The sequence below is a fragment of the Hypanus sabinus genome, chromosome 17 (assembly GCF_030144855.1).
Source record: "Hypanus sabinus isolate sHypSab1 chromosome 17, sHypSab1.hap1, whole genome shotgun sequence".
Classification (NCBI taxonomy): domain Eukaryota; kingdom Metazoa; phylum Chordata; class Chondrichthyes; order Myliobatiformes; family Dasyatidae; genus Hypanus; species Hypanus sabinus.
In genome coordinates, this window is record NC_082722.1 from 25,421,599 (window position 1) to 25,448,409 (window position 26,811).

At 41.2% G+C, this 26,811-nt stretch overlaps 1 protein-coding gene across 4 annotated transcripts in view; it reads left to right on the top strand.

Annotated features, from left to right (window-relative positions):
- Positions 1-26,811, top strand: part of fhod1 (formin homology 2 domain containing 1) — a 300,189-nt gene that overhangs the window by 240,831 nt on the left and 32,547 nt on the right. For 2 of the 4 annotated variants that reach the window (XM_059992695.1, XM_059992692.1), the window contains exons 11-15: positions 4,954-5,061; positions 7,408-7,455; positions 8,194-8,297; positions 18,566-18,706; positions 19,451-20,367. In XM_059992695.1, the coding sequence (XP_059848678.1) occupies positions 4,954-5,061; positions 7,408-7,455; positions 8,194-8,297; positions 18,566-18,706; positions 19,451-20,367 (1,318 nt within the window). The remainder of the gene's footprint in view (positions 1-4,953; positions 5,062-7,407; positions 7,456-8,193; positions 8,298-18,565; positions 18,707-19,450; positions 20,368-26,811) is intronic. The other 2 variants (XM_059992693.1, XM_059992694.1) reach the window with 2 other exon arrangements.

Consider the following 26,811-nt stretch of genomic DNA (forward strand, 5'->3'; position numbering starts at 1 on the left):
CATTTAACTGAATCCATTTCGTGGTCCTTTCTTGCTAATGATTACTTTATCCTTGATCAGCATTTTACTTGCTAATCTCAAATAATGTATGATGAAATTCATCTTCAAAACTCCTGTGCCATTCACAAGATTGGGCTGAAATTTTGGTCTTGTTTTGGTCAGTTTTGGTGGCTTTTCCTTTCTGGACTCTAGGACAGTGATGGATTGTTCACAGACATCATTGGTTGGGATATTATAGGCTGGGCTCTAATCTGTGAATTGGATTCCTGAGTTAATGTTCCTTTCCTCTGATAGTGACACCTGTTGCTGAGAGCTCCCGCCTTTCATTTTATCACCAACACAATAACAATGCAGTGGAAATTCCTTTCCGATATCTTAAAATAAGTTTACAATTGCTGATAAGAAAAATCTGCACTTATGTAAAGCTTCTGTCCCACCTTTTAGTATCAGAATTACTTGCATAAAGCTTTTAAATCTTCATGTAATGCTGATTTTTACATTTCCATTGCATATCAATGCCTTTGCCTCTCATGCTTTCATTAAGCTATTTAACAACTTTGTGGCATGTATAGCTTGCAACTTACCAAACATGTCATGCAATGTTAACATGATCACTTTTCCAGCTGCTCTTTGCCTAGATCATTCTTTTACAGCTCTGTCCTTTGACTAGGGAACGCTCCTTCGTCAGCCATTATGTAGCAACCTCTTTCATCTTTCCATCAAGACCTAGGGTTGTTAGTCAAGCAGCAGATGAGAACTCCCCAAATCCCACCAGGTTTGTCTTAACTTTTGTTCTCTCAGTTCAGACACTTGAATGGCTTATTATCAGTGAAGAACAATGGTAAATATTATCTCCGGAAATTGGTTTAATAGTCCTGATTGTATTTGTGATGGTCACAGGTTCAAAGGTCAACTCTTTGTGAGGAACCACTTTGTTGATTTTCAAGTATTGTTGAAAAAGGAGATGCATTTTTAAATGCTGTTGTTTAATGAATTGAATTACTGTTATAAAAGCCCAGCTATAATTATGTTATTTAAAATTGTGTAAAGAGTTGGCTTTAATGGCAAGTTCTTTCAACTGCCTCTCATTTCCCATGGTTTTTCAAGAACTGGAGACTTAATTTCCACACTCTAAGCAGTTCCGTATTTCCTGTTCTGACTCTCTAACAGATACTTTTGACCTTATCATCAACTCAAAAAGCGCTGCAGCCAGAAACAGGCCCTTCAGCCCATCTAGTCCATGCTGAACTGTTATTCAGCCTAGTCCTATTCAGAGCGCTGCCCCCCTCCCAATATCCCTCTCATCCCTGTAATCATCCAGACTTCTCTTAAAATATTGCGATTGGATCCTCATGTCCATCAAAGTGCCCCTCTCCCTGCCTCAGACTGGCATAAGGGGCTAGATGGTTACAAGAAATAAATGCATGGAATCTGACTTGAGCAAATGGGAGTGCTTTTTATGCAGCAGAATTTGAGAACCATAATGAACCTCTGATCATTGTTCTGTGGACAAACTCGATACAACCTGATCAAAATTACTGACCCAATCATATCAGCAACACAGTTACTGAGTAAAAGTAGTGTTTTGTTTGGCTTGCATTTTATCCAGTAAGACCTGACTTTTTATCTTTTTCTCTCCAGTCCTGATGAAGGGTCTCAGCCCAAAAGTTTGACTCTTTTCGTAGGTGCTGCCTGGCCTGCTGAGTTCCCCAGCATTTTGCGTGTGTTTCCAGCATCTGTTTCAGATTGAGACATTTATTCCCACTGACCATTTTTGATGATCCAACATTTCAGATTCCACTTTACTACATTAAGTTTCAGGATCATTTTAAAATTGTAGTTCTAAATTCCTGAACTGTTAGTTATATCCTTAAAATATGTCTTTTCAAAGCCAGACTGTTAAGCATTTAACTGGAGTTCATCAGCTTATGGGTGATTCTTTAAGTAGGCAAACTGGTGTCCCTAGGGTAGATTTTCAAGAAGAAAATAGTTTTTACAAAAACGAGTGCTGTAGTTTTAAAAGTTAGGTAATAGTAACTCTAAACTTTTTTCAGTATGCTTCATAAATTATACTTTCTTAATTTTTAAGTGAATTAACAACTTGAATATGCCAGAATTTCACTATTCTAGGCGTCCTCTACCCAGACTGTGTAATCTTGTCTTAAAAATAAAGAAATAGCAAGTATTAAATCCATGAAACTTTTAGTTCACATTTTCTCACAGGACCTTTTAATCATACATCACATTCATGTGGGATATTTTTTATGCAATTTATACATTTTTTATGACAAAAAAACACTATCCCTGGCAGTTCTGTCATTACCAACATATGACACATTTTAGAAAACCATCAAGATTTTTCAAACAGCTGCTTATATGGTTGCCATGGAAATGAGAGTAGCAGGGGAGCATGTGGCCGTTATGACAGGAGACTGACATTTTGATATCCAGAAATGTGAGTAATTTAAAGACTTATACCTCATGATCTGAGAGTATGTTTGTCACATCATTATCAAATGAGTTACTGTTCGAGTGTTTTTACTAAGAAATAAATAACCACTTTATTTCTATATATTTAAATTACATTGACAAGCAAGCAATGCAGTTGAGTTAGCAAGTGTGAGACTTAACCAACTTTTTCTTTAAAAAGTGAGAAATGTCAATAACATCACATGTCTTTACCATCACAAAACTGGCGATGAAGTGGTCAAGATGGCCCCAAAAGCATCAGCCGACTGATCAAAAAAAATACAGAGACACAATTAAGGAAGACCCAGCGAAATATCAGCAGTACTTTGAAAGAGAAAAAGAGAGATACAAAAAAAAGGGAAACAGGAAAATTATGATCATCTCACAATTACCAAAGCAGGAACAGAGATTGAAGAGTTGACAGTGGAGAGTTAATCAAAGAAACAGAAGGGCTGCTGATAAGAAATGATAGGTAGTACAAAGTTTTATAGCAGAGAATACCCCACCAGTATCTCCAATAGGCCAGCAACAAGAACAGAATGACCTCCATCTTCCTGAGGCTACACCTGTGCACTAATCAAAACCATAAGGAGGTGCTTTAAATTTCAAGTGTTGCTTTTTTCAGAGTTGTTGAGATTCCTGTGAATGTGTGCAGAAAAGAAGTGTGTAGAGAGTTGACTAAGTGTTTTGTCAGTGTTAAAAAAGGTTCTCTCTTATGGGCAGTTGAAAAATAATGATCTCCATAATTTGTTTCAAATTTGAGTTGCTGCTTATTCCAGAGTTGGGGAGGGTTAGGCAGATGTTTTGTAAGCATTATTGTTTTTTTTTACCAAGTCTAGACAAAGCCTAGTTTAGCTGGGGTGCCTGTGTTCATGTTTCATGTGAAAATTTTTTTAAGAAGTTCCCTAAAAACTGTAATCTCTTAATGGAATTTTGATAAATAGTACAGACTGTAAGGATATGTTTACAATTGTAAGTGTTGGAGCTAATGTTAATCCAAAACCATTGTCAATATCAAAACTATTTTGTCATTACCATCTCTGCATATTTTGATGGGAAATGAAGTTTTGTTTCGTAATATTGGTCTGAACTCATTTGCTGGAGTCAAATGCTCTGATACCAAAAGCAGCATTCTGTCAGAAAGGGTTAAAATTCCCAATAGTCTAATTAGTAAACAAATATTGTGTTTTTTAGCCAAGGAAAACATTGACATGCTTAAGAAAATATGTCAAAATATATTCTGAATGTACTTGAAATGAGTTAAAACAAATTTATTAAATTACACGGTACTGTGTTCAGTTCTGGTCATCTCACTACAGGAAGGATGTGGATACTATAGAGAGAGTGCAGAGGAGAGTTTACAAGGGTGTTGTCTGGATGGAGGGTGAACCGTATGAAAGTAGGCTGAGTATACTTGGCTTTTTCTGCTTGGAGCAACGGAGGATGAGAGGTGACCTGATAGAGGTGTATAAGAATGATGAGTGGTATTGATCATGTGGATAGCCAGAGGCTTTTTCCCAGGGCTGAAATGGCTAACATGAGGGGGCGTAGTTTTAAGGTGTTTGGAAATAGGTACCAAGGGAATGTCAGGGTAAATTTTTCACACAGAGAGCGGTAAGTGCGTGGAATGTACTGCTGGCGGCGGTGCTGGAAGCAGATACAATAGGGTATTTTAAGAGCCTCTTAGATAGGTACATGAAGCTTAGAAAAATAGAGGGCTATGCACTAGGGAAATTCTAGGCAGCCTCCAGAGTAGGCTACGTGGTCAGCACAACATTGTGGGCCAGAAGGCCTGTAATGTGCTGTAGATTTCTATGTTCTATGGTTTTTAATTTGCAGCATTGACCTTAAATCTTTGTCGTTTCATTTTAAATTACATTCACTATTTTGATGGTGTGATGGCAATGACACTCCACTGTGAAAACTCTGCAAAAACATCTTAAAATATAAAAGTTCTCTTAAAGGTTGATCAATGCCAAGATTTGGTCTTCATTGCAGAGCCTAAAATAAAGGTTGTAAAATAAACAGAACAGAGTTTCAAGAAATTCCATTTTTCAGAATTTCAAGTAGTCAAAAGTGCCCCTAATTGAAGAATCACTATTATATTAAGTTGTACATAAAAATTACATGCAAAATTATTGTTTGCTACATACTAAAACTGAAGATTAACAGATAACATACATTATCCCCTTCATGTATTTTCTTATACTTAATTCTGAATTAGTCTTTCCAAAGCCTGTTACAGGTAAGAATCACTTCTTGCATGAATAGTTCCTGGGTATTGTAATATTCTAGACACTGGAGAGGAGTACCAGGTTGATTTTAAAGATTAGAAATTGGCAGGAAATGGTTCACTCTGTAGACTCTGATGATCCTGGTTCAGATCTTAGCCAGTGAGATCACCGTGGTACTTTATCTACCATGTCTAGAAAATATTATGACAAAGCATGTATGTTTAAAGATCTATCTTTCCTCTGTCCACAGGCCTGCTGTGCAAAATGTGTCTTCTTCATTTAATAAGTCAGATCTGTTGAACATATCCTCAGAAAAGAAAACTGTGAAGGTGGGCCCTGGAGAAAGAAGTATTTTCAAGTAAGTCAGCTGAATTAGAAGGAATTTAGATATCATCTGTTTAGAGCATTTTAAGGTTCGTTTTACTGTTACAATAGAACTGGAGTAACTGGGATTAAGGCGAAGTTTTAAATATCCACAATCCCAGTAACAGATAGAAATTTCCACAGCTAAATGTTATTTGAGATTTTTCCACAATGCATGAAGCTACAATTTTTCTTTTGTCACTTCAGATGCTAAGGGTTCATCACAACACAGAAGGAATCCTTAAAATTAAGGGAAATAATTGAGGCTTTTTCTAAAGTACAATTTTCTTTTGCAACATTAAAGGTGCTGTTGTTGTTTCAAGTTCTCTGATTCTAGACAGTTAATTGTAGATTTTGCATTCCAATTACCCACTTCATCGATCAGTCTGAAGTATGAGTATTCCTATTGAGCAAAGTGTAAGCTGGTATTCAGCTTTAAATGATGTTTAAGATCTGTTGCAGTGAGTTGGCTCTTTGTATTATTGAATTGGATTCTGCTCTCACAAAAGCCCTAACGTTATGTTGGACTTAACAGGTTTGCCTTTATATTGCCTTTACCCTCACTTTTTTCGATATAATGCCAACCAGTTGGTGCTCTAAGTTCATTGTCGTTACTCACAGTTATGTTCTGTAATTCCAGAAACTAATCAAAAGAAAAACATTGGAGCCCGGGATAACATGTCTGCCTTGTTTTACTGTAGTTTCTCTCTCTGTGCGGCATGTACTCATGACACGGTGGCATAATGACGTTTACCACTCACGTATTTCTTACATTTAACCCATAACATTATGTAAACAAAGAATGCTTCATCAAACATTATATTTACAATATTAAATATTACTGGAATATTAAATACACACCGCTAACCATTTACAAAACCTTGGTTTCTCTTGTCATCTTCACCAAATGACACCTGGTGTCTTGGTGAGTATCAATTTTTAGAGCTCCTGGTGGACAATAAAGTTGACTTAAACAAGCAAAGTGATTTCAGATGAAAGTTTAAGAAATATATTTTGACTAAAATGTACTTAACTTCCGCCTGCAATAATTGGGGCACATTAGCATTATGGTTACATTTATATACTAGTTCAGACGTCTAGACTAATGATTTAGCATTGAGTTTATATGGCAGATGTTGAATTTAATAAATAGGGCATAAATATCTGCGAATGCTCTTCTTGTAGATTTAGGTTGTTGTGAAAGCCCATTGGTTCACCAGTGAAGCCCAGGCATGGAAATCTTGTATGTTACTTCAGACCAACCTACAGTAATATGTTTGGCTTTTAACTGGCGTTCGAAATTAACTAGCAAGCTACTCATTTCAAGGATAATTAGAAGAGCAATAAATGTTAGGCTTGCAGTGAAGTCCCCATCTTAGATATGAATCATTTTAATAAATCCTTTCCATGTTACCAAGTACATAGTACATACAGAAAATTAAGAATGTATTTAGGTAATTTGAAAAAACCCACAGTGAATCATTCAGCTGTTTTTTTTTGGAGGATGTTGGCAATGGGGAATTTGAAAATGAAAGAGGAAATTGGTGGAAACCTGGATCAATGTTGTATGCACAGGAGAGGAGCAGTGGGAAGTGGGGACAAGTACACAGGTGATGGGTGAAATAGGTCCAAGGACAGGATAGGGTTAAGGAAGCAAAGCTGAGGGTGAGCGTTTTTTTTTAAACAGTATGCAGCTGATGAAACAATGGAGAGGGCACTGGGGAAATCAAGCCAACGATGTAAGTGAGATTTTCACTAATGGTAAGAGACAATATGCACTGGTGAAATTCGTGAATTTGGCAAAAAGGCCAAATGTGAAGCTAAAAACTGAGATTAGAGTTCAATAGGGTGCAGTTGGCATAACATTGTATTCAGGCATTGAAGAAAGCTGCAAATTTTTGGTAAGGTGAAATGGATGTGTAACCATTTCCATTGTCTCATCATAACTTCACACTGGATAAGACGATAAAGGCAATGGTGAGCGCTGATCCATTTTTTGAAAACAGACCCTTATGACCATGGCTGATATTGTGTCAACAAGATGGTGGAGTGGAAGGAGGCAGACACACAGTGAATATTGCTTCCTGTTGAGATGAGGTTTGATGCATTTCCACATTGAGATTATTCTACACTCTGACACCAATAAATGGTTCCATATCTAGGGTGCACAGCTTTTACAAAACTTTATCACTTACTTCAAGGAAGCTTTCATTTATTGTTAGAACAATTAAAACATGTTATTGATATCTTAAGCTGTAAACATTTACATTTCTCAGCATCACTACTGATTTACTATCGGGTATCTAATGACAATGCCTCTTGAAAATGGTCTTTTTCTCAGGGCTGAGTGGATTCCTATTAGGGATAAGCCAGTTCTCAAAAAATATGAGTAAGTATTGGGTGAGGAATGGAATTTTTGTGTGTGTGAGCTGCACAAGGTTTGCTTTGCAATTTGTCCTAGATTATGGAGTGATATTATTATAGGCTGTACAAGATCAAGCAAGGCTGGGCTACTTGAGCTGATCTAATTCCAACAGAGTAACAACTTTACTCATTGATGACTGGACAAGTCTTCTTTACACTTGGGCTGGTTGGTGCTTCATATCTAAAAATGGTATCAATTTCTATATTGCAAAAGCTAAACACATGTTGAGCTTTTAATAGTAAACACTGGAACTTAATCAATTATATTAGTGGTTTCAATTCATGTATAATGTTATTGACAATCAGTATTTTTAGAAACCAGCCTGCCCTACCAGTGAATTAGTATGTGACTGGCCTATAATAACTGGAATATCTTTACAGGAATTATGCAATGGTGGTTGGGCCATGATGAGTGTGTGATGGTGATATTGATTTTTCAATCTGGGTGATATTTTCCGTTTGATCTTAATGGACCAGCTTCCCCCCTTCCCCGCTTGCACTTGAATGTGAGCTGAAAATGAGGTTAGCGGTATTGATGTTTGAAATATCCAAACAAAAAGTGATTTGTGAATGATTAATTTCTTTAACTGCATGTTTGGTGTAGTGTGGTGTGAAGTTTTTGGAACTTCAATCAAGTCCAGGTTGCCAAAGTAGTTTTGGGGCTGCTTGAATATCTGCTGAGTTGCTGCTATAACTCTTTCAGAAATCGCTTTTTAGAAAATCTTGCTGCATCGCAAAAAGAGAGGGATGCCAACAAGCAGCAGTCACCTCATGTGATGTCTACGTTCACAGTCAGAACCCCTGATGGTAAGTTGCCCACTTCTGCTGATATAATTTAATCAGATCTGGTAGCCTGATATGTTACCTTGAATTAGACCAGTTCAACTGACATCACAAGAAGGGTCTATTATACTATGGAAGTGGCTACAGGACAATTGGAAAATACCAAAGGCCAATGCAGGGTCAGTTTGGATTTATGAAAGGAAAATAATGTTCGACAAACCTGTTTTTTTTTGACATTATAACTAGCAGAGTAGTTAAGGGAACCTGTGTATATGAGTTTGTTTTTTCAGAGGCCTTTGTTGATGCCACCCAAAAGACTAACAAAACGTAATTGAAGCACATGGATTGAGTGTAATGTACTGGCGTGAATTATTGAACATAGGAAAAGTAAGCACAGGGACAGGCTCTATGCTTCACGGTATCTGTACTGACCATGATGTCAGATTAATTAGTCTCATCTGAATGTACGTAGTCTGAATTCGTCTTTCTCTGCCTGTTCAAGTGTTTGTCTAAATTACTCTTAAACGTTACTGTTCTATCTACTTCTACCGTCATCCCTGGCAGTGTGTTTGAGGTACCTACCACTCTGTGTTTCAAAAACACTTCCCTCACAAATCTCCTGTAAACATTCACCCTCTCACCTTAAGCCTATGCCCTCCAGTATTAAACATTCTCTTCTTGGGAAAAAGACTGTCTATTTCTGTCTCTTGTGATTTTATATACTTCTATTCAGTCATCTATCAGTCTTTGATATTCCGGAGAAAACAACTCAAATTTGTCCAACCTCTCCTGATGGTTAATTCACCAATGTCCTGGTGAAACTCTTCTGCATCTTCTCCAAAGCATTTCTCTCCTCTTGTAATGGGGTGACCAGAACTATTCACAATATCCAAATGTAGCCTAACTGAAGTATTAAACAACCACAAATAACTTCCCAACTTGTATACTAAATGCTCCAATTGATGAAGGTAAGTATGCCATATTTTTTTACCATCTTGTGGAATAGTTCATGTCAGTGATAATAAACCTGATTCTGATTCTGACTTGGGCTGCCACTTTCAGAGAGAATTGACTTGCACTTCAGGATCTCTCTGTAAATTCTTGTAAAGGTCTTGCCCTTTACTGCATTATCTTCCTCTTGCCTTTGACCTCCCAAAAATGCAAAACCTTACACTGTCTGAATCAGGCTCATTTTTCCACCCAAATTTCGAACTGATCTGCATCCCCTTGCATCGTTTGACAACCCTCGTCTGCAGCTCCACTACGTTCAGCATTATCTGAAAATTTACAGACCTCCTGCATTTACATCCAGATCATTAATGTATGTTGCGACCAGAAGTTTTCAGCACTGATCCTTGCAGAACTCCAGTGGTCACGGACCTCTAGTCAGGAAAAGGCACCTCTATCACTTCCCTCTGAACTGTATGATTAGTGTCTACCAAGAACAATTCACCTGAACACCTCTGGAGCACAGTCAGTGGCTGCTGTTCCACTTTACACAAGTACCTGTGCCAGCTACAGGCTTTTTAAGGAAATGGTCTCAGATTGCCAAGTCACGACTGCCTAATCCATTCTTATTTTGTACTGGATCCAAGGAAGCGAAGGGAATGGAGAAAGATGACATGGAGTAGAGAGAGGAATTTTGGAATTTCTAACAAGCCCATTTCCATGAACTCAACCCTCAACGATAGCTTGGGAAATCCTGGAGATGCTGCATGTCATGGTGACTGACTGGAACTTTATTGTGAATGTTCAATGCTCAATGATGCATTGATGTGTAATCTTAACCTTCAGAAAGATGCATCTCATTCTAGAGGATGAGTCTGCTAAGTCTGACTCTGCTCTGTGACTCTATGGAAGTGGAGATGGAAGGCTTCTTGTATTCTGAAGTTAGGAAGTGGGAGTTGATAGGTTCAGGCATTTGTGAGTAAGAAGAATTTAGAAGATTGGGGCCCCAGTCTTGTGGGGTAGGCCAGCAAAGGTTGGTAGGAAATTTGAGAGATAATTCGAGTTAAGTAAGGTCTTACCTTAAGTGAGGACTGGGATAATCCAGTTGTCCTGGGAGAGCCCAACAATGATCTCCTTAGAACAGTGTGACCCAACTTATCCTGCAAAATCCAAAAGAGCTAGATTTGGGGGCATTTTTCCTTGTATGTCAGGAGCACATTTGCTTATTACCAGAACGATGCAGAGCAATTCAGAAATGGTTGCTACGAAACATCACTCTTCCGTGGCGGGGATGGTGTGGGAAAGAATTACTTTTAACTGCATGAATTTCAGGATAGCTATATGCAATGATAGTTATGATCCTTGCTTTAAATTGGAGTAGGGCAAAATACAAGGGCATTAGGCAGGAACTGGGTTAATCGGGAACAATTATCAAGTCCACATTTTCTCTATCAAGTCCACATCAGCCATGTGGAGGTTGTTTAAAGATCCATTGCACAGAGTACAGGAAAGGTATGTTCCTGTTAGAAGGAAGCATTGGGATCTGAAAGACAAGAAAATATTGGATGTCTGGAGAGCTGATGAATTTAGTCAAAAAATGAATGGAAAAGTATGTAAATCTTCAGAAGCTAGAATCAAACAAGGTACATGAGGAGTATAAAGAAGCCAGAAAAGAACTAAAGGGAATTAGGAAAGCCAAGAGGGGCCATGAAAAGTTCTTGGGAAGTAGGATGAAGGTGTTCTATACACCAAGGCATTCTATACACACATCAAGGGCAAGAGGATAACTAGGAAGAGGGTGAGACCACTCAAGGGTAAAGGGGGAACATTTGCTTAGATGCAGAGAATGTGAGTAAAGCACTTAAAGAGTACTTTGCTTCAGAATTTATCAAAGAAAAACATATGGAGGACCAGGAGATCAGTGCTGAGTGTATAAATGTGTTGGGGCATTTAGGGGTCAAGGGGGAGGAAGTGTTGGGTCTTCTAATGAGTATTAAGGTGGATAACTGCCCAAGTCCTGATGAGAATTACACCACGTTATTGAAGGAGGCAAGAGACGACATTGCTGGGCCTTTGACCACTACCTTTATGTCCTGTCTAGCCATAGGCAAGGCCCCGGAGGACTGGCAAGTGGCTAATGATGTACCTCTATTAAGAAGAGAAGAAGGGAAGATCTTGGGAACTATAGACCAGTGAGTCTCACATCAGTTGTAAACAAATTGCTGGAGAAAGTTCTTAAGGAGAGGATATATGAACATTTGGAAACCCATTGCCTAATTAGGAAGAGCCAGCATGGCTTTGTGCATGGCAGGTTGTGTGTTACCAAATTAATTGAGTTTTTTGACAAGGTGTTGAGAGAGATTGATGAGGGTTTGGCAGCAGGTGTTGCCTGGATTTTAGTAAGGTGTTTGACAAAGTTCCTCTTGGGAGGCTAATCCAGAAGATTAAGATGCATGAGGTCTGTGGCAAATTATCTGTTTGGATTCAGAATTGGCTTGTGCATAGAATGACAGAGGGTAGTAGTGGTTGAAGGGACTTATTGAGCTGGAGATCTGTAATTAGTGGAGTTCCACAAGTCTGTGCTGGGACTTATGCTGTTTGTAATGTATATAGATGACCTGGATGAAAATGTAGGTGGATGGGTTAGTAAATTTATGGATGATACCAAGATTGGTGGAGTTGTGGATAGTGTAGAAGACTGGCAAAGAATAAGGTGTGATATACTATAGATCTGTTGCAGATATGGGCAGAGAAATGGCAGATGAAGTTTAACCCAGATAAATATGAGGAGTTGCACCTCAGTAGGGCAAATGCAAGGAGACAGTACACTGTTCTGTACACTGGGCAAGATCCTTTACAGTGTGGCTGAGCAGAGAGATCTTGGGATCCAAGTTCATAGCTCCTTGAAAGTGGCTACACAAGTCGATAAGGTGGTTAAGAAGGTTTATAAAAGCAAACATTTCATTAGTCAAGACATTGAGTTCAAAAGCCAGGAGGTTACGTTGAAACTGTATGGGACTCTAGTTAGGCCTCATCTGGAGTATTGTGTACAGTTCTGGTCACCCCACTATAGGATGGATGTTGAGGCTTTGGAGAGGGTGCAGAAGAGGTTTACCAGGATTCTGTCTGGTTTCAAGGGCATGTGCTATCAGAAGAGGCTGGAAAAATTTGGGTTGATTTCTATGGACTCGGAAATGAAGGGAGATCTGATAGAGGTTTATAAGATTATAGGAGGCATAGATAGAGTGGACAAAGAGTAACTGTTCCCCAGGGTTGAAATGTTTAATACCAGAGGGCATGCTTTGAATGTGAGATTGTCATCGAGGGGTAAGTTTATTACTCAGAGAGTGGTGGATGCCTGGAATGCACTGCCTGGTATGGTGGTAGAAGCAAATACATTAGAGGCTTTTATGAGATGTTTGGATGGGCACATGGATGTAAGAGAGACGGAGGCATATGGACCATGTAGGTAGGAGGGATTTGTGTTTGGCTGTTTTTGATTTGCTTTTTAGTTGGTCCAGCACAACATTGTGGGCTGAATGGCCTGTTGCTGAGCTGTACTGTGCTATGTTCTATGTGTATTAATAGAAACAGCATTATCTGATTCTCTCTCCAGACATTCATACCTTAATATCTCCCCACGCTCACAAACAGTAATGTATTTGCTTTGCACTTGTAAATTTGTAAGTATAAGCCATGGCAACAGATAGGACAAGTTTAAGGGTCATACAAGAGTTACATTCCAGCTATGGTGAACGTCTAAATACCTCTTCATGGTAACAAGCATGATAAACTTTGTCAGAGAACAGTTGAAAAATAACATATTAGAGCTTCATAAAGATTTTATTCTCTGCAAGATCCATTTGAACATTTAGGAAACACTAAGTGCAATTTAGAGAAAAATGTTAGGGAAAGTTGGAGATAATACTAATGAAACTATAAGTGCTAATGTTAGTAAAATCATCCTTACTAGGATTTAATAATAACCTTCCAAGGGCATGAGTTAGTGAAAGAAGATGCTAAGAAGAAATCAAGATTGCCAGCCCCCCAAAAAAACAGTGCTGAAACCCTTTATGACCAAAGAACTGAGAATCCAGGGAGGATCTAATGGTATCAGTGTCAATGTTTTGCCACTTATAAATGTGATGGTCAATTACATTGAGGTTGCTGGTTGTATACAAGATATACGGTGTATGGATTTTCTAACATGTTGTTGACCAGCCTTCTGCACCTTTACACTTACCTCACCCACTCAACCTTATTAATCCATGAGTTTTGGTGCCTAAGTTACTTTCCATAAGCAGGCAATGTCACCATAAGATCCAATCAGGGGGCTAACATGCACCCAAGGTTTACTCGGCCCATGGAGATGACGTATGGCAGAAAACAGAAGGCAACTTTTGCAACTGTTATGTCTTTCCGATACTCCAAATGAAAATCTGCTGAAGATTCAAGTTATTAATGGTGACATAATAAGTAGGTTAAACAATGCAAATGTTCACCAAAGTAATGGAGTCCATTGGTAACTGAAAACAAATGGTGGAGGTTTCAGCTTGGCTTTGCCATGTGGAAGAATCAGCAACAATACTTGCACCTCCAACATACTGAAGTGACTCAAATGAGAAAATCTGTGGATGTTGGATAACAAGCAACACGCACAAAATGTAGGTCTGCTGAAGGGCCTCAGTCTGAAATGTCAACTGTACTCTTTTCCATAATTACTGCCTGGCTTGCTGAGATCCTCCAGCATTTTGTGTGAAGTGACTCATGATAGGCAATATTAATAATTTCACAAGTCAGAGTTTGACACAGAGAAGAAGAAAGTGATAGGTTTTAAGGCGAGAGAGAAAAAACAAGAGTAAATAGAAACGTTGACTGTTGATTCCTCTCCATAGATGCTGCCTGATTTGTTGAATTCCTCCAGCATTTTGTATGCGTTATTCTAGATTTCCAGCATCAGCAGAATCTCCAGTGTTTCCTTTTGGAACCTTGGAAATGTTTGTGTAAATCATGTTAAGTCTAGATAAAAATTAATGGTTACATTCTATCTTTATCCTTTACAGATAGGGACAATAAATTTCCTAATTTTTCTGTTTCAGAAATCCTGCAATCTGTCCAATTACCATTTACAAGGTCATAATAATTTCCTTCAGGAGATTACGTGGTTAGAACTGTGCAGTAGCATTGTGGTTAACAGGCAGGAGTTGCACACCCTACTGCCACATTTGAGGAATTGTAATTGTTGTGGTCAAGTAAAAACTGGACTCGCTGGTCAATTCTTCCATTCTCTCTAACCAGCATCTTTCTGAGAGCATTTTCCCTTCCATCCACTGGAGATGCAACATTAGTCCTTTCATCTCCTTCCTTTCCATGATCCAGGTCCCAGATTAACTTCCTAGTTCACATTGGAGAAGCCAGTCAAAGATTGGGTGAGTGCTTTGCATTGCACCTGTGTTTATTCCACAAGGATGGCCCAGACCCAGTGGTTTGGATTCAATATTGAGTTCTGCATCTTCAACTAACTTGATTCCTTGTGATAGAACAACATAGAACATAGAATAGTAACAGCACATTACAGGCCCTTCGGCCCACAATGTTGTACCAACTCTCAAACCCTGCCTTCCATATAATCCCCCAACTTAAATTCCTCCATATACCTGTCTAGTAGTCTCTTAAGCTTCACTAGTGTTTCTGCCTCCACCACTGACTCAGGCAGTGCATTCCACGCACCAACCACTCTCTGAGTGAAAAACCTTCCTCTAATATCCCCTTTGAACTTCCCTCCTCTTACCTTAAAGCCATGTCCTCTTGTACTGAGCAGTGGTGCCCAGGGGAAGACGCGCTGGCTGTCTACTCTATTTATTCCTCTTAATATCTTGTACAACTCTATCATGTCTCCTCTCATTCTCCTTCTCTCCAAAGAGTAAAGCCCTAGCTCCCTTAATCTCTGATCATAATCCATACTCTCTAAACCAGGCAGCATTCTGGTAAATCTCCTCTATACCCTTTCCAGTCCTTCCACGTCCTTCCATAGGCGACCAGAACTGGATACAGTACTCCAAGTGTGGCCTAACCAGAGTTTTATAGAGCTGCATCATTATATCATGTCTCTTAAACTCTATCCCTCAATTTATGAAAGCTAACACCCCTAAGCTTTCTTAACTACCCTATCTACCTGTAAGGCAACTTTCAGGGATCTGTGGACATGTACCCCCAGATCCCTCTGCTCCTCCACACTACCAAGTATCCTGCCATTTACTTTGTACTCTGCCTTGGAGTTTGTCCTTCCAAAGTGTACCACCTCACACTTCTCCAGATTGAACTCCATCTGCCACTTCTCAGCCCACTTCTGCATCCTATCAATGTCTCTCTGCAATCTTCGACAATCTTCTACACTATCTACAATACCACCAACCTTTGTGTCATCTGCAAACTTGCCAGCCCACCCTTCTACCCCACATCCAGGTCGTTAATAAAAATCATGAAAGTAGAGGTCCCAGAACAAATCCTTGTGGGACACCACTAGTCACAACCCTCCAATCTGAATGTACTCCCTCCACCATGATCCTCTGCCTTCTGCAGGCAAGCCAATTCTGAATGCACCTGGCCAAACTTCCCTGGATCCCATGCCTTCTGACTATCTGAATAAGCCAACAGTGTGGAACCTTGTCAAATGTCTTACTAAAATCCATGTAGATCACATCCACTGCACTACCCTCATCTATATGCCTGGTCGCCTCCTCAAAGAACTCTTATCAGGCTTGTTAGACATGATCTGCCCTTCATAAAGCCATGTTGACTGTCCCTGATCAGACCATGATTCTCTAAATGCCCTCAGATCCAATCTCTAAGAATCTTTTCCAACAGCTTTCCCACCACAGACGTGAGGCTCACTGGTCTATAATTACCCAGACCATCCCTACTACCTTTTTTGAACAAGGGGACAACATTCGCCTCCCTCCAATCCTCCGGTACCATTCCCGTGGACAACGAGGACATAAAGATCCTAGCCAGAGGTTCAGCAGTCTCTTCCCTTGCCTCGTGGAGCAGCCTGCGGAATATTCTGTCAGGCCCCGGAGACTTAACCGTCCTAACGTATTTTAACAACTCCAACACCTCCTCTCCCTTAATATCAACATGCTCCAGAACATCAACCTCACTCATATTGTCCTCATCGTCATCAAGTTCCCTCTCAGTGGTGAATACCAAAGAGGAGTATTCATTAAGGACCTCGCTCACTTCCACAGCCTCCAGGCACATCTTCCCACTTCTATCTCTAATTGGTCCTACCTTCACTCCTGTCATCCTTTTGTTCTTCACATAATTGAAGAATGCCTTGGGGTTTTCCTTTACCCTACTCGCCAAGGCCTTCTCATGCCCCCTTCTTGCTCTTCTCAGCCCCTTCTTAAGCTGCTTTCTTGCTACCCTATATTCCTGAATAGACCCATCTGATCCTTGCTTCCTAAACCTCATGTACGCTGCCTTCTTCCATCTGACTAGATTGTCCACCTCACTTGTCACCCATGCTTCCTTCACCCTACCATTCTTTATCTTCCTCACCAGGACAAATTTATCCCTAACATCCTGCAAGAGATCCTTAAACATTGACCACATGTCCATAGTACATTTCCCTGCAAAAAAATCATCCCAATTCACACCTGCAAGTTCTAGCCATATAGCCTCATAATTTGCCCTTCCCCAATTAAAAATTCTCCTGTCCTCTCTGATTCTGTCCTTTTCCTTGATAATGCTAAAGGTCAGGGAGCAGTGATCACTGTCCCCCAGATGCTCACCCACTGAGAAATCTGTGACCTGACCTGGTTTGTTACCTAATACTAGATCTAGTGTGGCATTCCCCCTCATTGGCCTGTCAACATACTGTGACAGGAATCCGTCCTGGACACACTTAAGAAACTCTGCCCCATCTAAACCCGTGGAACTAATCAGGTTCCAATCAATATTAGGGACGTTAAAGTCACCCATGATAAACAACCCAGTTACTTTTGCACCTTTCCAAAATCTGCTTCCCAATCTGCTCCTCAGTATCTGTGCTGCTTCCAGGGGGCCTATAGAATACCCCTAGTACAGTAACTGCTCCCTTCCTGTTCCTGACTTCCACCCATACTGACTCAAAATAGGATCCTGCTACATTACCCACCCTTTCTGTAGCTGCAATAGTATCCCTGACCAGTAATGCCACCCCTCCTCCCCTTCCCCCCTCCCCCCCCCATCCCTTTTAAAGCACTGAAATCCAGGAATATTGAGAATCCATTCCTGCCCTGGTGCCAGCCAAGTCTCTGTAATGGCCATTACATCATAATTCCATGTATGTATCCAAGCTCTCAGTTCATCACCTTTGTTCCTGATGCTTCTTGCATTGAAGTACACACACTTTAGCCCTTCTACCTTACTACCTTTACACCCTTTATTCTGCTTCTCTTTCCTCAAAGCCTCTCTCTATATGTTAGATCTGGCTTTACTCCATGCACTTTTTTCACTGCTCTATCGCTCCAGGTCCCATTCCCCTTGCGAATTAGTTTAAACCCACCCGAACCATGCTAGCAAACCTACCCGCAAGGATATTGCTCCCCCTCGAGTTCAGGTGCAACCCATCCAATCTGTACAGGTCCCACCTTCCTCAGAAGAGGTCCTAATGATCCAAAAATCTAAAACCCTGACCCCTGCACCAACTCCTCAGCCACGCATTCAACTGCCATCTCCTCCATTTCTTACTATCACTATCACATAGCACTGGCAGCAATTCTGAGAAGGCCACCCTTGAGGTCCTGTTCTTCTGCCTTCTGTCTAGTTCCCGAAACTCACACTTCAGGACCTCATCCCTCTTCCTGACTATGTCATTGGTACCAACATGTATCAATTGTACATCTGTAACTTACAAGGTTAATTATTTCCACAGATGCTGTGCTGAATGTTTACACTAATTTCTGTGTTTCATGTCATCTGCAGTTGGTTTACTTTTCTTACACGATACTGGTGGTCTGAAGGTATACTCTTACACCCCAGCTGTTATCACAACTAAGTCTAGCTGAAAGCCAAGACTAGTCATCTAACCTGGGAAACATGTTAGACAGAATGACTCAGAACTGGATATTTATGCTGGTTTGATCAAGAGCTATTTCAGTAGTTGGTTAGATGAATAAATTTTGAGTTCTGTTTCTGGGCTTATTGAACTATTGTGAAATATCAGGATGTAGGCTTGCATGTGTTTATGACAACTGAGGATTTTTTCATACTGTTAACTGTGGAAGATATGACTGTTCCTGAAAATATATGCAGAGTTATAAAAGAAGTTCGATAATTTGAATCATTCTTCTCTCTAACAGTCGAGGCACTAAGTGAAAAGGAACAACAGAATGAAGCGCTAAATGAAAGAGAAACTTGCTCAGCCTCCAGCAGCTCCTCGACCAGCAGTACGTTGGAGAGGGAAGAGAGAGAAGACAGACAGGCGGGCAATAATGAGACAGGCAAGAAAGATTGCATCTTTTTGTATCCGTTTATTCCCCAAGAGCATACTGCAGGCCCATCTGCTAATAACAGTCTCACAAACGGAAAGGGCCTACATTCCTCAATAAACAATGTGGAAAGTTACTTCTGCAAAGATAAATCTTTTGATCAAGTTTTAGATCAATGATTTCCCACCCCTTCATTGGTCTTGCCTTTACTTTCTTTTGTTAATTAAGTAAGGAGACTTGTTGCTTTTTGAAAATTCTAAGAGGTTTTTGATATGATCAAGAAACGTCTTGGATATTTGCCAGGCAATACACTTAGTTGCTACTCCCTAGCTTGGGGAAAGTAAATTACATGTAATTTGAAGTTTATGTTAAAAAGTATGTAAATTGTTTAGATCAGATGGTCATGTTCTTGCTTAGTGCAAAACAAATGTTGTACTTTGTTTAGTTTTCCCTCACTTTGCGCACTACGCAGTGCAGAGGGTAGGACATGTAGCAGCGCTTCCACATTACTTCTGCTATTCTGATGAGCAGCATTATTTTTCTTCCTTGACTTCAAAATGGTGGCATGTGGAAATTCAGGAGTTTGTTCCAATGTCAGCCACCACAGAAGTAAGCAAAAGTTATTGTTTTACCGTCATCCTCAATTTGTTTGTTTTCAGTTTGAAACTTTAAGCAAGTGTCCACTGTTTTCTTCAAAATGCTTTGCTTGCTCATGAACATTATAGGTCTCTTACTATGATTTCTTTTGTTTGGCAGCAGGTCAATGCCTTATCCGCCAGTCCAGCCTGGAGCAGTGCAGTGCTATCTCCAGTGACAAGAAGTTTATGCTGGACATGTTATATGCCAAAACCAAGGCCAGCAGCTCGAAGGTAACCCAGGAGGAGGTCTCTACTGCAAGTGAGAAGAAACTTGCAGAGGAGGCTTTGATGGAATCCACAGCAAGTTTGATGGAACGCTTTTCCAAGCAGGACATCCATCAGAATGAGGAAAGTCAAAAGAAACCCATCACTGAAAGCATTGCTGGGAATGTAAAAGCCACTTTGGAGAAATTTGCTGAACCTCAGATCAAGACTTTGAAGCAACAGTTTAGTATTGAGGCTGAACTGAATGAGAAAAATGTAGAGAAAACTCCTATAATTATGCCATTGAAGAAGGACTCTGAATACATGTGGGATCAGCTTGAAGCAAGTCCAAGAAAGCTGAAGATCAAAGATTTAGACTTTACAGACCTACGAGATGAGGAGGACGTAGATGTTTTGGATGCAGACTCTGACGTGGTTGATAAGCAAGCTGTTCCATCACTTGGTAGCTCAATGGTTCCACCTCCCCCACTACCCCCTGCACCTCCCGGGTGTCTGTCACCTCCACCTCCACCACCGCTACCGCCACCACCACCACCATCTTTCGGATTAGTTCCTAGCCCTCCTGCCCCTCCTGCCCCTCCTCCACCCCCACCTTCCAGTTTGTCATCACCCCAGGGAGCAGACTCTGCATTTACAAAGAAGAGAAAAACTGTTAAGCTCTTCTGGAAGGAACTAAGGCAACCAGAACGCCCTTTCAGGAGCTGTAAATTTGGCCGGGGAACAGTCTGGTCTTCCTTAGATAAAGTAACTGTGGACACTACTAAGCTAGAACACTTGTTTGAATCTAAAGCAAAGGAACTACCTTCAAAGGTAAGAGACTGGTTGTCTTTTGATTAGAAGTAATAAAGCAAAAAGCATTCTACGAATTTCAGTACCTGTGGTTACCATTTGGTAATGAATAGCTAATTTCTAATTCTGTTTCAAATGGAATGAAAGCGTGTCATTACGTGCCTACACAGATTATACGTGTATACAAATTACCGGAATACTTTTAATTACTTATGTGCTTCTAGGGTCAGGAGGCAGTGAACGTATGCTGGAATGAATTAGAAAGGTGTTTTGAAAATCTTTCTTATAAGATCAACTTTGATTATGGAACATAGAGCCATGGGAGACATGTACCATGGAAGGAGACTAGTATGTCCACTGAGGATTCATCTGTATAAATCCTATTTTCCAGCTCTTGGCCCACTGCTTCCTCTCTCTAGGTGATTCAAGTGCTCATTTGGACAGTTTTTAGATGCTGTTCATCACTGTGCTTCCACCATTCTCTCCAGCCATGCATTCCATGCACTCATCTTTCTCTGGGTGATACTGGACCCCCTCCCCCCCCCCCCCCCACTGACCCCTCCCCTTCTTACTTTGAATTTTTGTCCTCTAATCTTAATTATGTCTGAAGTGGGGAAAAGTTCCCTGCAGTCTACCCTGTCTGTACCCCTCATTTCTCAATTATGCCAACTCTTACCCTCCACTCCAGACTTCACCATGAAACATAGCAAAGTGTTTGGCTGAAAGGAAAACGGTGAAGGGTGGTGGAGTGAGGAGAATGAAATAATGTCCAAAGAGTTTAAACTTAGAACTTGGGCGCTTCCTAGTGTACAGTGATCCACACATTGCATCGACAGGCAGAGGATGAGGGGACAATGAAGTTCTACAATATCCATAATTAGATGGTGAGATTTAAATGGAAATAGGAGCAGAAATTTATACAGGGTTGCATCTTGAGATAAGAAGGAAATATGGTGATTGTCAAAGCTTCTAATAGTTAAATGTTCAAACTATAAATCAAGTCAAGTAATAACTAAGTTATGACAGTGTGGTGACACAGCAGCTGAGGTATTGAAAATTGTTCATTTCAGTTCAAGATTAACAATTAGATTTATTGTCACATGTGGGTCAAAACAGATAGTGAAATGAATCATTTGCATCAAATCAAATCAACAAGGATTGTGCTGGGCAACCAGCAAGTGTCACTATGCTTCTAGTGCCAACATAGCATGCCACAACTCACTAAATCTAATCACCCACCTTTGGAATTGGGGATGAAGCTAGAGCACCCCAAAGGAAACCCATATGGCCACAGAGAGAAAGGGGGTAGGAATTGAACCCCAATCTGTGATGGCTGTGCAAACCGCTATGCTATCATGTCACCCCGACACTATGTACCTACTATTTTGTCTTTGCTTTAGGGAATTTAGGCCTTGTCTTTCTCTAGTAGGATATTAATAGGAAAAATTACCAGGGATGATGACAGAAAACCCAGGGCAAGAAGAAATGGATCGCTGAAGGGGGGGGGGGGGGGTGCACCGATGTTTATCCAGAGGAAGTGAGGAAGTATTCAAACAGAAAATACTGGAAATACTCTACAAGTGAGGGTGCATCCAAGAAGAGATGCAGAGTTAGTGATTCGAGTCAACTCTATCTCTCTGTCCACAGGTGCAGCCTGAGTGGTTGAGTACTTAAAGCATTTTCTGTCTTGTTTCAGAATTTCACCATCTAAAATATTTGTTTTTTTAGAAATCTCCATTGCTCTGAGAAGCATTTGATCCTTCCTCTGATTGATGAGACTAAAGGATTTTATTTAAGTGATCCAGTCAAGGTCTCTGTGAGTTTCTAAGGTAGAGGCAAATGCATTTAGAGAATTACCTAAAACCTATGTGTTTTTTTAAAATCTATAGACTGCCATTCTTAATGCCCAAGTCGTTGGCAGCATCTGCTATTTTGCAAATCCCTCACATTCACATTCATGAGATATGTAGTGACTAGTATTGTATCCTACAATTACACATTAGTGGACTTGTGCTCACAAGTATCATACCCCAGTGAAATATAGTGACAGAATTGTGCCCTTCACTAACATGTCCAAATGTTACGACAGACCTCTGCCCACTGGTATTATACTCCACTGTTATTATGGTGACATTCCTGTGCCCAGTACAGTGTATCTCTGCCTAGAATTAGTTGTAGCCCTTAAATCTGGAGTCCGAAACGTAGTCATTCATGAGTATCTGTATTTTGTCCCTAGATCTCTGGTTTGTCCCAGTACAGTCCCTGCCCCAGGACCCAACTGTGGAATCCCAGGGGCGACACGGTACAGGATGAGGGAGTTCAAGCCTCATCTCCACAGTGCTCTTTCCCTCTCCACAACACTCTGCTTGGTGGTGCCACTGTTAAAAGGAGTTGGCAAAGCTCCAGGGAATTCCAGGATAGTTGTTGGCTAACCTGGAGCTGAGGCATTTGGGGTAGGTAGGGTAGCTATTGGCCAGGATTAGGCCTTGTAGTCCTGCAGGAATGGCTGGGACTGGCTTAGGAGAGAAGAGATCTGCACTTGGCTGTGGAGTTGTAGATGCCAACCCTGAAACATAAAGCTCTGTTAAATACTGCCAGTCCTCACTGGGCATTTCTGGGTGTGTTTTCTTTCCTTCAGGTGCTAATCTTATTAGATACCTTTTAGAAAGCTAAAATATTTTCCTTTCTCTTTCCTGTTAGTGCAATAATTCTTTGTCCCTAATTCTGTACCTCTGTTTGCTTATTTATTTTATTTAGAGATATAGTGAGCCAACAGGCCACACCCACAACAACCTGCAATATTTAACACTAGCCTAATCACAGGACAATTTACACTGTCCGATTAGCCTACTAACCGATGGGTCTTTGAATTGTGGGAGGAAACTGGAGCACCCAGAGGACACTCAAGCAATCATGGGGAGGACATACAAAATCCTTACCGACAGCATCAGAATTGAACTCTGTCCAGAGCTGTCGTAGTGTCGCACCAACTACTCTGCTAAACGTGATACTCCAACTGTAGTGAATCTCTGTCAATCACTCTGATTCTCTCTGTCTGTTTGTGTCCCTCTCCCTCCCTCCCTCTCCCATCGCCCCTTTCTCTGTCCTCCCCCTCTATCTCTGTCCTTCTCTCTCCACCCCCCTCCATTTCCCCATGTGTTTGTGTGTGTGTGTCTCCATCCCCCCCCCCCCCTCTTTCTTTCTCTCTGAAGATTCAGACAGTCCTGAATGTTTTTGTTCGGCAGTAACCACTCAAAAGTTGATTTTGTTTCTCTGGAGTTGGCTGCCTTTCTGACCATTTCCAGATCTCATTGCAACATTCTAGAAACACGACTCAAGTAAACTTACTTGGGAAGTCCCGCTGGTCACTTAAAAATGCAGACCTCCCTATCCTGATTGACATAAGCCCCATAATCTTGAAAGCTGTGACTTGCTAATCTCTCCATGTTGCACCGGTTAGTCATCCTTTCTCCTTTCTACCCTACCACTGGCACCCCTCCACCTCTTCAAAATTACCTGAATGTCTCTAAAATGACCACCGATCTGTTACTCTTTAAGAGGGCACATCAGTTTCTTGGCCTCAGTACCAATTTGACATTAAATTCACCATCCCGTCCCCCTTGCCCACTGATCTTAGCTGTTAATTTTACAGTTCTTCAGTTTGATTGGCTTACGGGATCCATAGGTGGTTGTCTTGTTTTCTCAGGTTCCAAGAATCCTTTTTTTCCACTATGATAGCAAGCAAACATTGTGGTGCATCTACATGTGTTGGGACAAACCGAGTAACTGCTGTTGCCAGTGGGTGCCCTGCGACAGCCAGTTATGGCCTGAGATGTTTCCAATAGGAGTGAGCCTCTTCTGATACAAACAGGAATGAGTAAAACATTGCAATATGATTATCCCCGCAACAATTTATCCTTTGGCTCCTCCCCACTTTCTCCAAACTCTAGGAGAAGCCATGTGTCATGAGCCCCAGTTATGCCAGCCTTTTTCTTGCTACATAGAACAGTCCATGTTCCAAGCCTTCCCTGGTAATTTTCCCCAATTCTTCCTGCGCTACATTGATTACTGCATTGGTGCTGCTTCAAGCACCCATGCTGAGCTTGTCAATTTCATCAATTTTGCCTTCAGCTTCACTCGGTCCATTTCTGAATCTCCTCTCCTTTCTCAATCTTTCTATCTCCATCTCTGCAGACAAACTTAACTACAAACATATTTTATAAAGCTGCTGATTCCCATGAGTATATTGACTATACCTTTTCCCACACTGTCTCCTGTAGAAATGCCATTCCCTTTTCTCAGTTCCTTTATCTCTGCTGTATCTGTTCCCAGGATGAGGCTTTCCTTTCCAGGACATCAGAGTTGCCCTCTTCCTTCAAAGAACGGGGTTTCCCTTTCTTCACCATTGATGCTGACCTCATCTGCATCTCCTCCATTTCCCCGACATCTGCACTTATCCAGTTCTATAGGAATAGAACTCCCTCTTGTCTTTGCCTCTCATCCTGTGAACCTCTGCATCCAACACATCATTCTCCACAATTTCCATCATCTTCATTGGGATCCTACCACCCAACATATTATTACATTACCCCCACCCAACTCTCCACTTCCCCCAGGGCTTGCTATCTCCGTGATTTCTTTGTCCACTTATCCCACCCCCCCCCCCCCAATCTCCCTCCTGGCACATATCCTTGCAAGCAACAGAAATGTTACACCTTCCCATTTACCTCCTCCCTCACCTCTATTCAGAGCTCCAAATAATCCTTCCAGGTGAGCCAACACGTCATCAGGAAATCTGTTGGGGTCATATAATATATCCAGTGCTCCTGATGTGACCTCCTCTACCTTGGTGAGACTCAACATAAGTTGAGAGACTGCTTTGTTGAGCACCTCCGCTCCAGCCATCAAGAGTGGAAATTCCCGGTGGCCAAACATTTTAATTCCAATTCCCATTCCTGTTCTGACATGTTGGTCCATGATCTCCTCTTGTGCTATGATGTGGCCTCTCTCAGATTCCATCTAGGCAATCTCCAATATGATGGCAAGACATCGATTTCTCCTTCCAGTAATTTTATTTCCCTCCCCCCTTCTTTTTCTGTTCCTCCTCTAGCTTCTTACCTCTTCTCCTCACTTGCCTATCACTTCTGCCGGTGCCCCACACTCTTCCCTTTCTCCTGTGGCCCACTCTCCTCTCCTATCAGATTCCTTCATCTCCAGCCCTTGACCTTTCCCAACCCTTTGGCTTCACCTCTCACCTTCTAGCTAGACCCCCCCCCCCCTTTAACCCCACCCCTCCACCTTTTCATTCTGGCACCTTCCACTTCCTTTCCAGTCCTGAAAATGATCTCACCCAATACGTCAACTCCCTTCATTTCCATAGATGCTACCTGACCTGCTGAGGTCCTCCAGCATTTTGTGTGTGTTGCTCTGGATTTTCAGCATCTGCAGAATCTTGTGTTTGAGTAACTAAAGGAGAAGTCAGGACCCAGACAGAGAAGTTCCTTTGCTCATTCAGCTGGCCAGATGTGAGGTTGGATTGCGCCTGGCACCAAGTTGATCTGCAGAGCCTGAGAGCAGCTTCAGGCTGGGCAGCGAAATCTGGGCCCCGACCGAGTTGCTGGGCGTGTGGTCTAGACCCAGAGCCTTTCGCAGTTGCTGGGTCCTAGAGCAAGGTACAATATGCTGTTTAGACAATTTAAATGCTGGCCCAGTTCGGAGGTGAGAGCTGATTTCACTAGCCCTTCACAATGTTCACTCCAGGGCAATGGAGTCTTTCACTGTTCTGTCGTTGGGTCAATTCAAACACTGGACCAGATAGACTGAAAAGAGAGGGTCATCTCCATGGTACCAAGGCTATGAAGACTGTCCCGGTTGTTGTGCTCTGTGTCCGCTAACATGATGAACTGATAAGTGAGGCTTTGGGCCTACTCCAGGGTTCAGATCTGAGGACTCAATTTTGGTTTGGAATGATGTTGTTTGCTTCAAATATTTGCATGATTTGTATTTATTGTTCTTTTTCTTGCATATTGAGGGTTGGTCTTTTATTTTCATTTTTGTTTTTTTTCCTTAATTGGGTTCTTCCGGGTTTCCTGCTTTGTGGCTACCTGTGGGCAAGCAAATCTCAAGGTTGTATAATCTATACGTTCTCTGATAATAAATGAATCTTGTTATTAAACTCGACTCAGCACCTGAGATCCGCATCAAAGGCTGGGAGTGATAACTGCAATGGCCCCTCTCAATTCTGAGATCAATTGCAGCTAGAGTACCTTTTATCTTCTCTATCAGTGATTCCGTAGCTGTGAATAGGTGCAGCTACTAATGTTCCTCAGCTGGATGTTCCAGAAGTATTTTCACAGCCAATCCACAGCTTTCTTTCAGGAAGTAACTCTCTGCATTTCCACCTGACCTGCCTTTTGCTTCTGCTGGTCCACCAGACACTGTATTTTCTTCACGCCTACTGCTCTT